Raw genomic sequence first — 13,694 nt, 5'->3', positions numbered from 1 at the left:
AATTATGTTCATTATATTTTATTACCTTTAACCTTCGGACTCTTTCTATTAAGATGAGTAGGTTTATAGTTCGTTTGGAGTTTTAGTTTTGTTTGTGAGTTTTTAGTATGCTCGTATGAGCTTGTGTTGCAGGATAATAGTGATTTAATTAGGGTTCCTTCCTTCCAACCTCCAGAGGTGCGTATTAGAACTCCCTAACCTATGGCATTTTCTTTAGTCGCTACTCGTCTCATTCACTTTGTGATTTGTCATTCTTGATCATCAACTGTTAAAAACATATAAATTAGAAAACAATAAAAACATATCTTCATAGCAACCAAAAAAAATAGTGACTAAAACCAAACCTGTGTTAGTTGGGACCAAGTAGTAGTGGCGAGCGACTCTCCACCGATCTTCATTGAGGTTCTAATAGCATAACTGTCCTAGATATAAAAACAATAATAACTATAAACTACTACTAAATGCCTCGATAATAGCCATCGACGCCTTCTCTCTCGTCGACCCTCTTTAAATAAATAAAAATTGCAATAAATACAAATATCCATTTTAGATCATTCATCAACAATAGGTCTAAATATAAATTAATTCATAAAGCCATATAACAAAAACAACATCCATTTATTGAACCAATTAAATACACACGGGTTCGAGTGTTACAGTTGTTCAGATATGTAGGCTTGTACACAAACTGAAGTAACACGAACACGTGATATTCGGCTCAGTTTAGACCCGTTAGACATCTCAAGCTCCATAAGTGAAGCTTGACAGCAAGTTCATTTATCAAACAATCTCATTTGCAAACTCAGGCTTGGGCTAGAGCTCCTTTAAACTCGATCCAGTTTGAGTGTTTACCGAGCTGGTGTCAAGTATATGATAAGGTTGTGTGCACGGTAAAAACACAATCCAAACTAACCATTTTATTAGTAAATATTAATAAAATGATTTAGATTTAAGTGTACACGCAATCCTGAAATGAGTACTTTGAATAAAATATCCAAATTCAAAACACTCTTTGCTTGGTTTTATGGGTAAACCAGCCATCAACAGGAACTTCACATGAAGATTGTCTAGCCTGTTTCCCTTAAGAAACTACATAAACATGGAGAAATCATTACTCTATTCAAGTTTAATTCAACAATCAATAGAAAGATATATACCATCACTAAAACCTTTGACACCTTTGTGTTCCTTAACATGTTTGAGCAGGCTAGGAATGTCAATTCCATTTTTGTCCTTGATTGCTCCACTAATGTCACACCCCGCCAAGACGGTAGGCCCAGGGTGTAACGATCATGAATATCATAAGCATATGATTATCGCAAACATAGTAGTATTAGGATACCATTAGTTTTCAAAAGAGTTTACAAACCATAATATGTTTATAAACAAAATACTTTAACATAATAATGAGATTCCTCGTATATGACCCAAACGTCATTGGGTTATACAAGTGAAATCCCTCCAAAATAGGTATCCTAATTATGCTTCGAGGTCCCATCTTCGTGATTCCTTACATGCTTGTTAATTCCCTGAAAAACATACGTTTAAAAAGTCAACACAATGGTTGGTGAGTCCACAGGTTTTACGACTCGATATAAAATCACGTTATTCATAAAACATTTAATAAGTTCACAAATGAGTATACGTATATGATAATACGTTGAAACAAATACGTTGATCCTTACTAGAGTGCGCTAATTCTACGAATTAATATACGACACATGAGCCTATAACCAAACCACGACTTTAATCCATTTGCCCTGTTTAATCTCCCATATTGAAATATACGCACCCCGGTTTGATGCAATATCGTTGGTTAGCGCGACTAACCTAACAGTAGGGGGAATGTCAACGCCAATAGTACTATCTGTATATTCCAGTGGCTAATCCTGTTAGTTAATGGTTATACTATGCAAGCATGCTAAGGGACTTATAGCACTACATAGCCTAACTCAAGTTTGCATAAAGATCGATTGTTTTGTTTCTAATTATCGTATATAAAACAAGTAGTGTATGTTTCTCCCGCTGTTTAGAAAACAATGAAAACAGTAAAAAGGGGCCGTGAAACTCACCTCGTGAGTTCAGTGGTCAGTTCGCTAGCAATTTCAGATTAAACCCGGTTCCGTTGCCGTCACACGTCTTAAACGCGTAACTCAGTTAGTTCGTTATCGACTCGCAAGTCAGTTTATGCTAGTCGCTTTCACCTAACTAGCTCATTCGTTTGCTCCGTTTGCATCGGTTGCTTTTCCCAACCGAACGTTTCTTTTATTTTTAGACGACTCGTTGGTGATAAGTTTTTATATTGTTTTTGAAAATAAATATTTATATATTTATATGAGTATTAAGAGTGTAACATTTATCAGTGTCGGTTTTACTTACTTTGTCATTGTCTTAATACATCAATTCGTTTGTTCGAGTACTAAATATGTTTATTTAAAGTTAATACCTAACTTTAGATAGTCGTCCTTTCACTAACTACTAATACTTACAAATACTTATGTAGAAATTATTATATATGTATATATATATACATATTTCTCAAAATATATTTTTGTTTGAGTTATTGACATTTACCCAGAGTTTATTCCACCTTTTATTTTTATTAATTATTTCATCTTTTTGTAACTTTTATTATTCGTTGTTTCAATCATAATACTTATAAAGTACATAAACGTGCGTATCTTTTATATATAATATATAGAACCGGTCCCCTTTTTTTTAAATGTACGTGGACAATTTATGGTGTTTGGGTGAATGCATAAAAATAGCGTTGTTGTCCAATTATATAATAGCTTATCTAATTGGTTTTAAGCTTACTTCTCTTAGGAAATTGCTACAATGAGTCTCAGATTCTCTTAAATCTTATCATGCTTTTAGTTTCTAACTTCTAGTTCTTTTGAATAAAATAAGGTAGCTTCTTTTGGTTTATGATGCTAGAGTGTAGAGCTACTCACATGGGTAATTTACAAAACCCTACCTTAAATCATTATATTCATCAATATTTCATGTCAAACATATTAAGTGTTTTTATCATATAGTTCAATCCACTTTATTAATATGTACGTATTTTTATTTTTTTTTATTCATGACTAAGGTATCCGTTCATCATGACAAATGTGTTTACCTTTAACAGGATTTGTCATCCAATTTTCATAGTCCTTTCAAGCTTTTGAACAATTTTTTTTTTCATGCATGCATATATATAATATATGACTATGGGTTATCTTTAACATATTAAGTGTATATGTTACTTATTTAGGTGAAAGCTTAGCATAAACATATTTATCAACATAAAGCTAGACTTAGGAAACTTTAGCTTACTTTGTTCCAGAATTGGGATTTAACGAGAGGTTAGGGTCTTGAGCTTGTTCCTCCACGTGAGAGCTCGCTTAACTCGGAGGATGACTTCTTCACCGTTTTTGTCTCTTGAAACACAAGATAACATAGGTTAGTAAGATGTTTATTTGCTTGTACGCACGATCCGTAGAGAGATAGAGTTTGTAGAGAGAGAAAGTGAGTGTACGTGTGCATGTGAGTACTTGTAAAACAAGAGAAATTTAACGTGAAAGGGTTTGTATTACCTAAAAGAATAAAGAGAGATCGTAGAGAGAGGAAAGGTGGTGGACGCTAATGGTGATTCCAAGGCGGTGGTTCACGGTGGTCGCTGGAGAGTAGAGGTGGTTCCCGGTGACGACGGAGGTAGCCGTAAGTGATGACGAGTAGGCGATGGTGGGTTGCGGGGGTGTTACGGTGCGTTACGGTAACGTTTTGGTGTGTTACGGTGGAGAAGAAGTACGGTAAAGGTGGTATAGTTGGTGGCGGGTTGGCGGTAGTGATCTTACGGGTCCATTACGGTGTAGTTTCGGGGGTGTTATGGTTGTGGCGGTGCTATGGTGTGGGTGGAATGCGATGGCGTCGGGTACCGATACGGTGGCAGATGATGTTTTGGTGGTTGAAGGTGGTGGCGTTGAGTGGTGAAGATGGAGGTTGGCAACTGCTAAGGTGGTATTTTGTGTTGATGTTATGGTGGCCGATGGGAGGTGATAAGGTGATTGAAGTTGTATTGTGTTTTGGAGGTGTCGTTCACACCAGTAGAGATTAAAACATGATCTACTAGGCTTGAGAGTTTGTGTTTGCTTCTTTATGTATAGATTTATTTATAATAGAAGAGATATGGGTTGTATGGTTTTTTTTTTCTTTTTAATTTAGTTTATATCCATGATGATGGATGATGGATGATATTGGATGTGATGATGATTCTTGGAATTATTTGAATGAGGTTTGTTGTGAAGGTTATGGCTTGGAAAGAGACAAATAGAGTTAGTGAAGATATTTGGTGTATGAAGATGGATTTGATTTTGAAAACTGAAACAAGTAATTTGTGGTATGAGTGTGTTCAGAAGAGAGTTGTAGTAATGGCAATCTTTCCTTATTTGACTTGCATTCATCATGTGTTAGATTTTTATTATTATTATTATTATTATTATTATTATTATTATTATTATTATTATTTTTTCTTTTCTTCTTTCATTTATTTACTTATTTATTTATTCTTAATAACTACCGTGTAGAGATGGATCATATTTATGTTTTTCATTTGAATTTATTACCCACATTTAGACTTAGAGGTGGCAAATTGGATGAGTTGGGTTGGGCTGTTGGGTCATAATGGATTTGGGTTAGGATGGATAATTTAAAAAAGGAGGTCAAGATGGATTTGGGTCAGGATGGGTTTAGATCAAGATGGGTATTGTTTTTTCTTGATTTCTTTTTGAAGGGTTTTTGGTCTCAGCCATTTAAAGGCCACCAACCACCATTCTCGGTTTCTCACTAACCCTTTGTATTAAACCTTAACTTTTTTTTGACTTCTTGCATAAAATGCTTAACGAGCCCAAAACATGAAACCAAACGGGAACTAACGGTTTGGTTCGGTTCGAGTCGGTTCAAGAACTCTACGGTTTGGTTTTGGTTTGAAAAAACCAAAAACCACTACTAACCGTGTATACCCTTTCATAGGAATATAAATATAAAATCCAACTAATAAACCTTAACAATCATAAAATTAATAACACCAAAGAAGTTTGAAGTTCAGATTGAATAATACGAATATGGATTAGGGAAACAATAGGCTAAAGATTTCTTGATTAATATTGAAATATGGAATGCATATATATAAGTTTGAAGAAATCTGTAACCTTAACAATCAAACTATGAATAGTTGAATACATTACCCAAAATCAAAGCAACACAAACTCAACCAAGGGTTCAGAAGCGACGGCGAGGTGCAGCGGCGACTGAATAGTTTAAGTAGATCGACGGCGATAAGAGCGGTGACGATGGACTACCGGCGGCGATGAGCGGTGACGATGGACTACCGGCGGCGATGAGCGATGACGATGGACTACCGGTGGCGATGAGTGGTGATGATGGATGAGCGGCGGCGATGGCCTCTAGGGTTCTTAAAGAACGTATGTGAAGTGTGAATAATTGAATATGAAAGACCCATTCATCATACCTAAATTATCCATCCTGACCCGTGATCTTTCTTTTTAGTATCCATCCTGACCCACGTGTTTTTACTTTAACTTTTGAATTTATCCATCTTAACCCCGTGAGAATTACATCATACCCAAAACAACCCATAACTTTTGTATTTGAAGTCCAAAGTAACCCAAACTTATGTAGTTGGGTCAAGATTGTCACCCTTATTTAGACTAGTTGGAATGCATTATAGGTGGCTTAGTTTATCTGGTGATAATATACGTTTAGATATTAAGAAATTATCAATTATATCCATACATGTATTACATATGTATGCTAGCATAATAAAGTTTAATTGCTCGTATGCTTGTAGATCAATAATAGCTTGCGAAATAAATAGTAATAAACGTTTAGGGAATTGTTTTGTATTCGACACTCGAATATTTAATAAAAATAAAATCTTATACCATAAATTGAATCCTCTCGGTTCGTTTAGATATATATATATATATATATTCAAGTTGTTTAATGTTATCACCAAAGTCCGTATCCGTCAGTTAAATCCGAAAATTCGAGTAATTTAATTAAAAATAAATTACTTATATGCAATAAATCATGCATATGCGGGCTTAAGCTAGACTTGTGGTGATTAAATTTTACAAATTTATTCATTTGGGAATTAACGTAACGAAATCATGTTTAAGGAATGTACGGAAAATGACCTGTTGCATAGAGTGTCACATTCTCCCCACGTAATTAAAATTTCGTCCTTGAAATTTGCGTGGTGTTATCGGCAACTGGTGTTTTCTTGAATAAGTGAGGATACTTTCGTTTCATTTCATCCTCTCCTTCCCAAGTAAACTCTGGGCCACATTTCGAGTTCCAACGAACTTTTACCAGCTTAATACAACTACGTCTAAGCTTTTGGACTTTCCAGTCCGATACTTCAATTGGTTCCTCCACAAAATTGAGTTTATTATCAATACGGACTTCGTCAAGAGGAATAATTAGTGTTTCATCAGCTAGACACTTCTTCAAATTACATACGTGAAACGTGTCATGGATGCTAGTAAGCTCTTGAGGTAGCTTAAGTTTGTAAGCCACGGGACCCACCCGTTCTATTATTTCAAATGGACCAATGTACCTTGTGTTCAGTTTACCTCTTTTTTCCAAAACGAACGATTCCCTTCCAAGGTGAAACCTTGAGTAGGAATTTGTCTCCTACTTGGAATTCGAGTGGTTTACGATGATTATCAGCGTAACTCTTTTGTCGATCTCTCGCCGCTTTTAACCTTTCATGAATTTTGAAAATTTTATCTGTTGTCTCTTGTATGATCTCGGGGCGAGTAATTTGTTTGTCGCCCACTTCGGCCCAACAAAGTGGTGATCGAAATTTACGACCATATAATGCTTTAAATGGGGCCATTTTGATGCTGGTGTGATAACTATTATTATAGGAGAACTCAGCCAACGGTAGGTGAGTATCCCAACTACCTCCAAAATCGATCACACAAGCACGAAGCATGTCTTCTAGCGTCTGGATGGTTCTTTCGCTTTGACCATCCGTTTGAGGATGATAAGCGATGCTCATGTCTAGGCGTGTGCCTAGAGCCTTTTGCAATGATCGCCAGAAACGCGAAGTATAACGGCTATCCCTGTCTAAGATAATAGAAATTGGCACCCCATGCCTGGCAACGATCTCTTTTAAATAAATCTTTGTTAATCTATTCATCGTGTCACTTTCCCTTATAGGAAGGAAGTGGGCAGTCTTTGTCAAACGATCGACAATAACCCATATCACGTCAAAACCATTTGACGTCTTAGGCAATTTTGTAATAAAATCCATGGAGATTTGTTCCCATTTCCACTGTGGGATCTCAGGTTGTTGGAGAAGTCCAGACGGCTTTTGATATTCAGCTTTAACCTTAGAGCACGTCAAGCACTTGCCGACATAGGTGGCAATATCGCCCTTCATATTAGGCCACCAATAGAACTCTTTAAGGTCTTTATACATTTTTCTGAACCCGGATGAATCGAGTATCTAGACTTGTGGGCCTCATCTAATACCAACGTACGCAGTTCTCCGCAACGTGGTACCCAAATTCAATTAGAGAAATAAAGAATATTATCATCCTTGGGTTCTAATTCTTTTACCATCCCTTGCAAGGATTCTTTTTGCAAGTTTTCAGATTTGAGGGCTTCTTGTTGCGCATCGCGAATTCCAGTGGTGAGGCTTGTGTGAATGATCATTCCTAATGCACGAACTCTAAGAGTCTTAACTCTTTCCTTGCGGCTTAGAGCATCGGCTACCACATTAGCCTTGCCAGGGTGATATTTAATCTCACAATCATAATCATTTAGAAATTCAACCCAACGACGTTGCCTCATATTCAAATCCTTTTGATCGAAGATATGTTGTAGACTTTTATGGTCAGTGAAGATGGTACACTTCATACCATAAAGGTAATGCCTCTAGATCTTAAGTGCAAATATGACAGCCCCTAACTCCAAGTCATGTGTCGTAAAATTCTTTTCGTGCACTTTCAATTGTCGAGAGGCATATGCAATGACCTTCTTATTTTGCATCAACACACAACCCAACCCTTGGTGTGAAGCATCGCAATACACGACAAAGTTGTCTACTCCTTCAGGTATAGATAGAATTGGTGCGCTACATAATTTTTGTTTCTGCAATTGGAAGACTGATTCTTGCTTTTCGCCCCAGTCAAACCTCTTACCCTTTTGAGTCAGCGTGGTCAAAGGTTGAGCTATTTTGGAAAAAATTTCAATGAACCGACGGTAATAACCGGCTAGACCAAGAAATTGGCGAACTTCGGAGGAGTCCTTAGTGCTTCCCAATTCTTAATCGCCTCGATCTTGGCCGGATCAACATGAATACCTTTTTCATTGATCACATGCCCAAGGAAATGAACTTCACGAATCCGAAACTCGCATTTCGAGAACTTAGCATAAAGCTTCTCATTTCTTAGCAATTCCAAAATCAATTTCAGATGTTGCTCGTGCTCCTCCTTGGTTCACGAATATATAAGAATGTCGTCTATAAACACAATCACGAACTTGTACAAGTAAGGTTTGCACACCCTATTCATAAGGTCCATGAAAATAGCAGACGTGTTAGTCAATCCAAAAGGCATGACTAAGAATTCGTAATGCCCATAGCGAGTTCTAAATGACGTCTTGGGTACATCTTCTTCTTGTATCCTTAATTGATGGTACCCGGAATGTAGATCGATCTTCGAATAAAAACTTGATCCTTGCAGCTGATCGAACAAATCGTCTATACGTGGAAGTGGATATCGATTTTTGATTGTTAACTTGTTAAGCTCCCTGTAATCAATACACATTCGAAGGGTTCCGTCCTTTTTCTTTACAAATAAGACTGGAGCTCCCCAAGGTGAGAAACTCGGTCTAATGAACCCTTTATCGACACAACTCTTGTAGTTGTGTCGATAACTCTTGCATCTCTGATGGTGCCAATCGATATGGTGAACGTGCAACCGGTGCGGCTTCCGGTACCAAATCAATAAGAAATTCAACTTCTCGATGGGGTGGTAACCCAGGCAGATCATCGGGGAAAAACATCTGGATAGTCTCGTACGATCGGTATATCCTCAAGTCTTCCTTCATCGTGCTCCTTTTCTACCACGTGAGCCAAGAATGCATGGTATCCCTTACGTAAGAACTTTCGGGCTTTCATACATGAGATAATCTTTAAAGTACTTGTTTTCCGTTCTCCTTGAACAACCAATACTTCGCCATTTGGTAACGGAAGTCGAACAACCTTTTCAAAGCACACAATTTCAGCACGATTCTTTGACAACCAATCCATGCCACAACTATATCAAAACTGCCCAATTCTACAGGTAACAAATCTATTTCAAAAGAATGACCCTCCAAGGCTAAGGTGCATCCTTGAACTACTTCACTAGATTCGATCAATTTTCCGTTTGCCAATTCTATTATATTTATCTATCAAGTTATTAGACTCTATTCCTAGCAAGGGTCTAAATTTGGTAGAGACAAAACTCAAATCGGCACCGGTATCAATCAATACGTAAGCATAGTGACCATTGACAAGAAACGTACCAGTGACAGTTGAAGGGTCCTGGCGGGCATCTTTTGACCCGATCACAAATGCTCTTCCTCGAGCCTGATTGTTATTGTTGTTGTTTATCATCTTGGGGCAGTTCTTCTTGAAATGATTTGGGCTCCCACATTCATAACAACCTTGGTTTCCTTTATCAGCATTTCCTTTGCCAGTAGGGGCAGATGAGCAGTGGTGAGTTTGATGCCCCCATTTCTTAAACTTACAGCACATGTTACACTTCCCATGGTGGTGTCTTGCACATTTGTTGCACTTAGGTTTATTCCCAGCATAACCCTTGGATTCAGTAGTTTCCATGTAGGCCTTAGCTGATTCATGACGTTTGTAGTTCTGGTTATTATGTTTACCAACCCATTTTCTCTTATCACCCACGTTTTTCTCATCGGTTTACTTTTTCTCACCCACATCCTTTTTATTAGCAGAACTTTTCTTAGGCAAGTTACCCATTCTGACTTCCTCATCGGACAAACTGTGGGCCAGGGTCACTGCACTTTTATGTGGTTGGCCTCGATGAAGTGATCAAGCTCCTAATTTGAGGAACTAAACCCCAGATATACCTTTCAATTTGTTTATACTCGGGCGGCACCATATGAGGTACCAACCTTGCCAATTCTTGGAATCGAGTGGTATAAGCAGTAACATCGGAACCGGTCATTGTAATGTCCCACAACTCAGTTTCAATTTTTTGGAGTTCACTTCGAGGACAATAGTCTTCCAGCACCATGGCTTTTAATTCTTCCCATGTTAACTGATGTGCAGCTTCCATACCCAAAGTTTGAACTTGTGAATTCAACCAATTTTGTGCCTCGTCCTCCAGGGTACAAGTGGCATACCTCACCATAAAATTTGTAGCACAACAGGGTATGGTGAGAACGGATTCCATCTTTTCAATCCAACGAATTATTCCAATTGCACCCTCAGTTCCATGGAAGATTCTCGGGTTGCAAGATAAAAATGTCATGTAGGAACAACCCTTTTCAGTATTGTTCGCTTCTGTATAAAATAAAAATATTAAATAGATTAATACATTATTAATCAAAAGCAACGACTTCCTGTCTTCCTAATGTAGGAATTTCTGATTTCTTTATCTCCGGTGCCTCCGCCGGTACCAGTCCCGTTACCTCCGGTACCATTTCCGTTACCTCCGGTACCGCTGTCGGATCCGTTGTTTCCATTTCAATTTGCCTCATATTGAGCAATAGCTGATGCTACACGTTGTGCCACCAATTGGTCAATTGCCTCAGGGCTCATTGGGCTTGCGCCTTCGGGGTTGCTACGGGTGTTTCTTTTCTTTGGTGCCATGAGTTTCTTTCTATTACACACGATAAAAATAAATAAGACATCATTTACAATAATAATGATAATAACGTCATCACATGAGCACAAAATGTACACACACCATAATATCATACAATATTATACATCAAAAGAAAACATCTAGTACATAGTTTTGCATATCCGATACAAAATGGATGGGGACATACCCCCATCAGTACATAGTTTTCATACACATAATATTGCATGGGCACATCCTGCCCAGCTAGGGGAAATAAGCAACAAACATCCCAAACATCATAGCTACTCCAGCCATGAGCATGCTAACTCTAGCCATCATCTGGTGTCTCTCCACACGAAACTCCAACTCCATAACCCTGCTATGAAGCTCACGATGCATATCAAAGTCATGGGCTCTTAAGAGTCGGATCCTATCAATGTCATCTCGAGCCTGAGTAAGACTCGCCTCCAATGCTCGAGTGTACCTATGCAACGGTCCAACAGTCATCCTTATCTCTCGGAACTCGGATTCGGCGGTGCACCTAACACGGTTCATCATCCCATGTATCTCCTCTATGTCATGTCCCAACATCCTAGTGGTATCCTCTCTTATCATGCTAACATCAGATAATAAAGCCTCGACATTCCAGTTATCCCCTCTCAAGCTGCCTATCATGCGTGTGAGCTTTAGCTACCAAAGTCGGTATAGTCTCCTCCATTAGCTCCCTAGTGTGCGATAGCGATGGGGGTGGATGAGATGACTCACCGAACTCAAAGATAGTCTCCTCCGGTAGCTATGGGGGTGGATGTGCCATCCATCTTGGTCGCCTATCATATGATCGATATCGAGATCTCTTCTTTGGTGGTTGTTCAGTTTTCCCTGGCTCATCTCGTGCAGCTAGGTTCCTCTTATTGGGAAGTGATGGATTCTTTCTAGCAATCTTGACTTGCAGACGTCCGTTGCCTTTCCTAAAGTAGATGGGCGACTCACCCAAGGCCACGTCAGGAGGTGTAGTGCTTCTGACAACTCTCTTCCCACAGCAAGGATACGACGGTAGCGGGGGTGGTGATCTCCTCTTCGTCAGAGACAATCGGCGTGGGTGGTGTGTCTGAATGCTCACTCGGGTCCTCGTCGTAATCAATGATGTTAGGGTATTCTATAGACATGGTTGTGACAATAATATCCGTACAAGTTTATATAAGTTATGTTAATGTGTATGCATGCAACAAAACAGTTTATTATTATATATATATATATATATATATATATATTTCATGAGTCGTTAGTTATAGACTAGACCTCCTTAGTTCGCTATAACCAATGGCTCTGATACCAATCTGTCACACCCCGCCAAGACGGTAGGCCCAGGGTGTAACGATCATGAATATCATAAGCATATGATTATCGCAAACATAGTAGTATTAGGATACCATTAGTTTTCAAAAGAGTTTACAAACCATAATATGTTTATAAACAAAATACTTTAGCATAATAATGATATTCCTCGTATATGACCCAAACGTCATTGGGTTATACAAGTGAAATCCCTCCAAAATAGGTATCCTAATTATGCTTCGAGGTCCCATCTTCGTGATTCCTTACATGCTTGTTAATTCCCTGAAAAACATACGTTTAAAAAGTCAACACAATGGTTGGTGAGTCCACAGGTTTTACGACTCGATATAAAATCACGTTATTCATAAAACATTTAATAAGTTCACAAATAAGTATACATATACGATAATACATTGAAACAAATACGTTGATCCTCCGTAGAGTGCGCTAATTCTACAAATTAATATACTACACATGAGCCTATAACCAAACTACGACTTTAATCCATATGCCCTGTTTAATCTCCCAGATTGAAATATACGCACCCCGGTTCGATGCAATATCGTTGGTTAGCGCGACTAACCTAACAGTAGGGGGAATGTCAACGCCAATAGTACTATCCGTATATTCCAGTGGCTAATCATGTTAGTTAATGGTTATACTATGCGAGCATGCTAAGGGACTTATTGCACTACATAGCCTAACTCAAGTTCGCACAAAGATCGATTGTTTTTTGTTTCTAATTATCGTATATAAAACAAGTAGTGTATGTTTCTCCCCCTGTTTAGAAAACAATGAAAACAGTAAAAAGGGGCCGTGAAACTCACCTCGTGAGTTCAGTGGTCAGTTCACTAGCAATTTCAGATTAAACCCGGTTCCGCTGCCTTCACACGTCTTAAACGCGTAAGGTCAGTTAGTTCGTTATCGACTCGCAAGTCAGTTTATGCTAGTCGCTTTCACCTAACTAGCTCATTCGTTTGTTCCGTTTGCGTCGGTTGCTTTTCCCAACCTAACGTTTCTTTTATTTTTAGACGACTCGTTGGTGATAAGTTTTTATATTGTTTTTGAAAATAAATTTTATATATTTATATGAGTATTAAGAGTGTAACATTTATCAGTGTCAGTTACTTACTTTGTCATTTGTCTTAATACAACAATTCGTTTGTTCGAGTTCACTTAATCAAAAGTGAAAGTAAAGGGAAAAGAAAAGGCAAAGAAAAGAAAATGTGTTTTATATAGAAAAGGGCAAATCATGTATTAAAGTATATCACATTCTCGGCTCACAAATATGTCTTTCTCTCTATCCAGATCCACACCATCGTCCAGTCCATAAACCTAGGGCTTCTTCATATCTACTGCAAAAATTCATCCAATTCAACGCGAAAATCAGCCGATTACACCGAAGAACACCATCAGGTAATCGTTTATGCAAGTTATCATCACGCTCTCGTTCGTATTACAACGAATCAGCTAAAA

At 38.1% G+C, this 13,694-nt stretch overlaps 1 protein-coding gene across 1 annotated transcript; it reads right to left on the bottom strand.

The window, feature by feature from the left end:
* Positions 1 to 10,100: 10,100 nt before the first annotated feature.
* LOC143559893 (uncharacterized) lies at positions 10,101 to 10,568 on the bottom strand. The gene has a single exon (XM_077048331.1). The coding sequence runs from the start codon at positions 10,566 to 10,568 to the stop codon at positions 10,101 to 10,103; it is 468 nt and encodes a 155-aa protein (XP_076904446.1).
* Between the last annotated feature and the right edge of the window lie 3,126 nt (positions 10,569 to 13,694).

This window comes from Bidens hawaiensis, unplaced genomic scaffold, assembly GCF_021521415.1.
Source record: "Bidens hawaiensis isolate Kalapana, Puna unplaced genomic scaffold, B.hawaiensis_p1.1 tig00001093_1, whole genome shotgun sequence".
NCBI lineage: Eukaryota > Viridiplantae > Streptophyta > Magnoliopsida > Asterales > Asteraceae > Bidens > Bidens hawaiensis.
The sequence above is the reverse complement of the archived record's forward strand: the minus strand, read 5'-3'. Positions and strand labels throughout refer to the sequence as shown.

Bases quoted from the DNA above. Each gene is read 5' to 3' on its own strand.
- LOC143559893 (XM_077048331.1), bottom strand. From the start codon at position 10,568: ATGACATTTTTATCTTGCAACCCGAGAATCTTCCATGGAACTGAGGGT.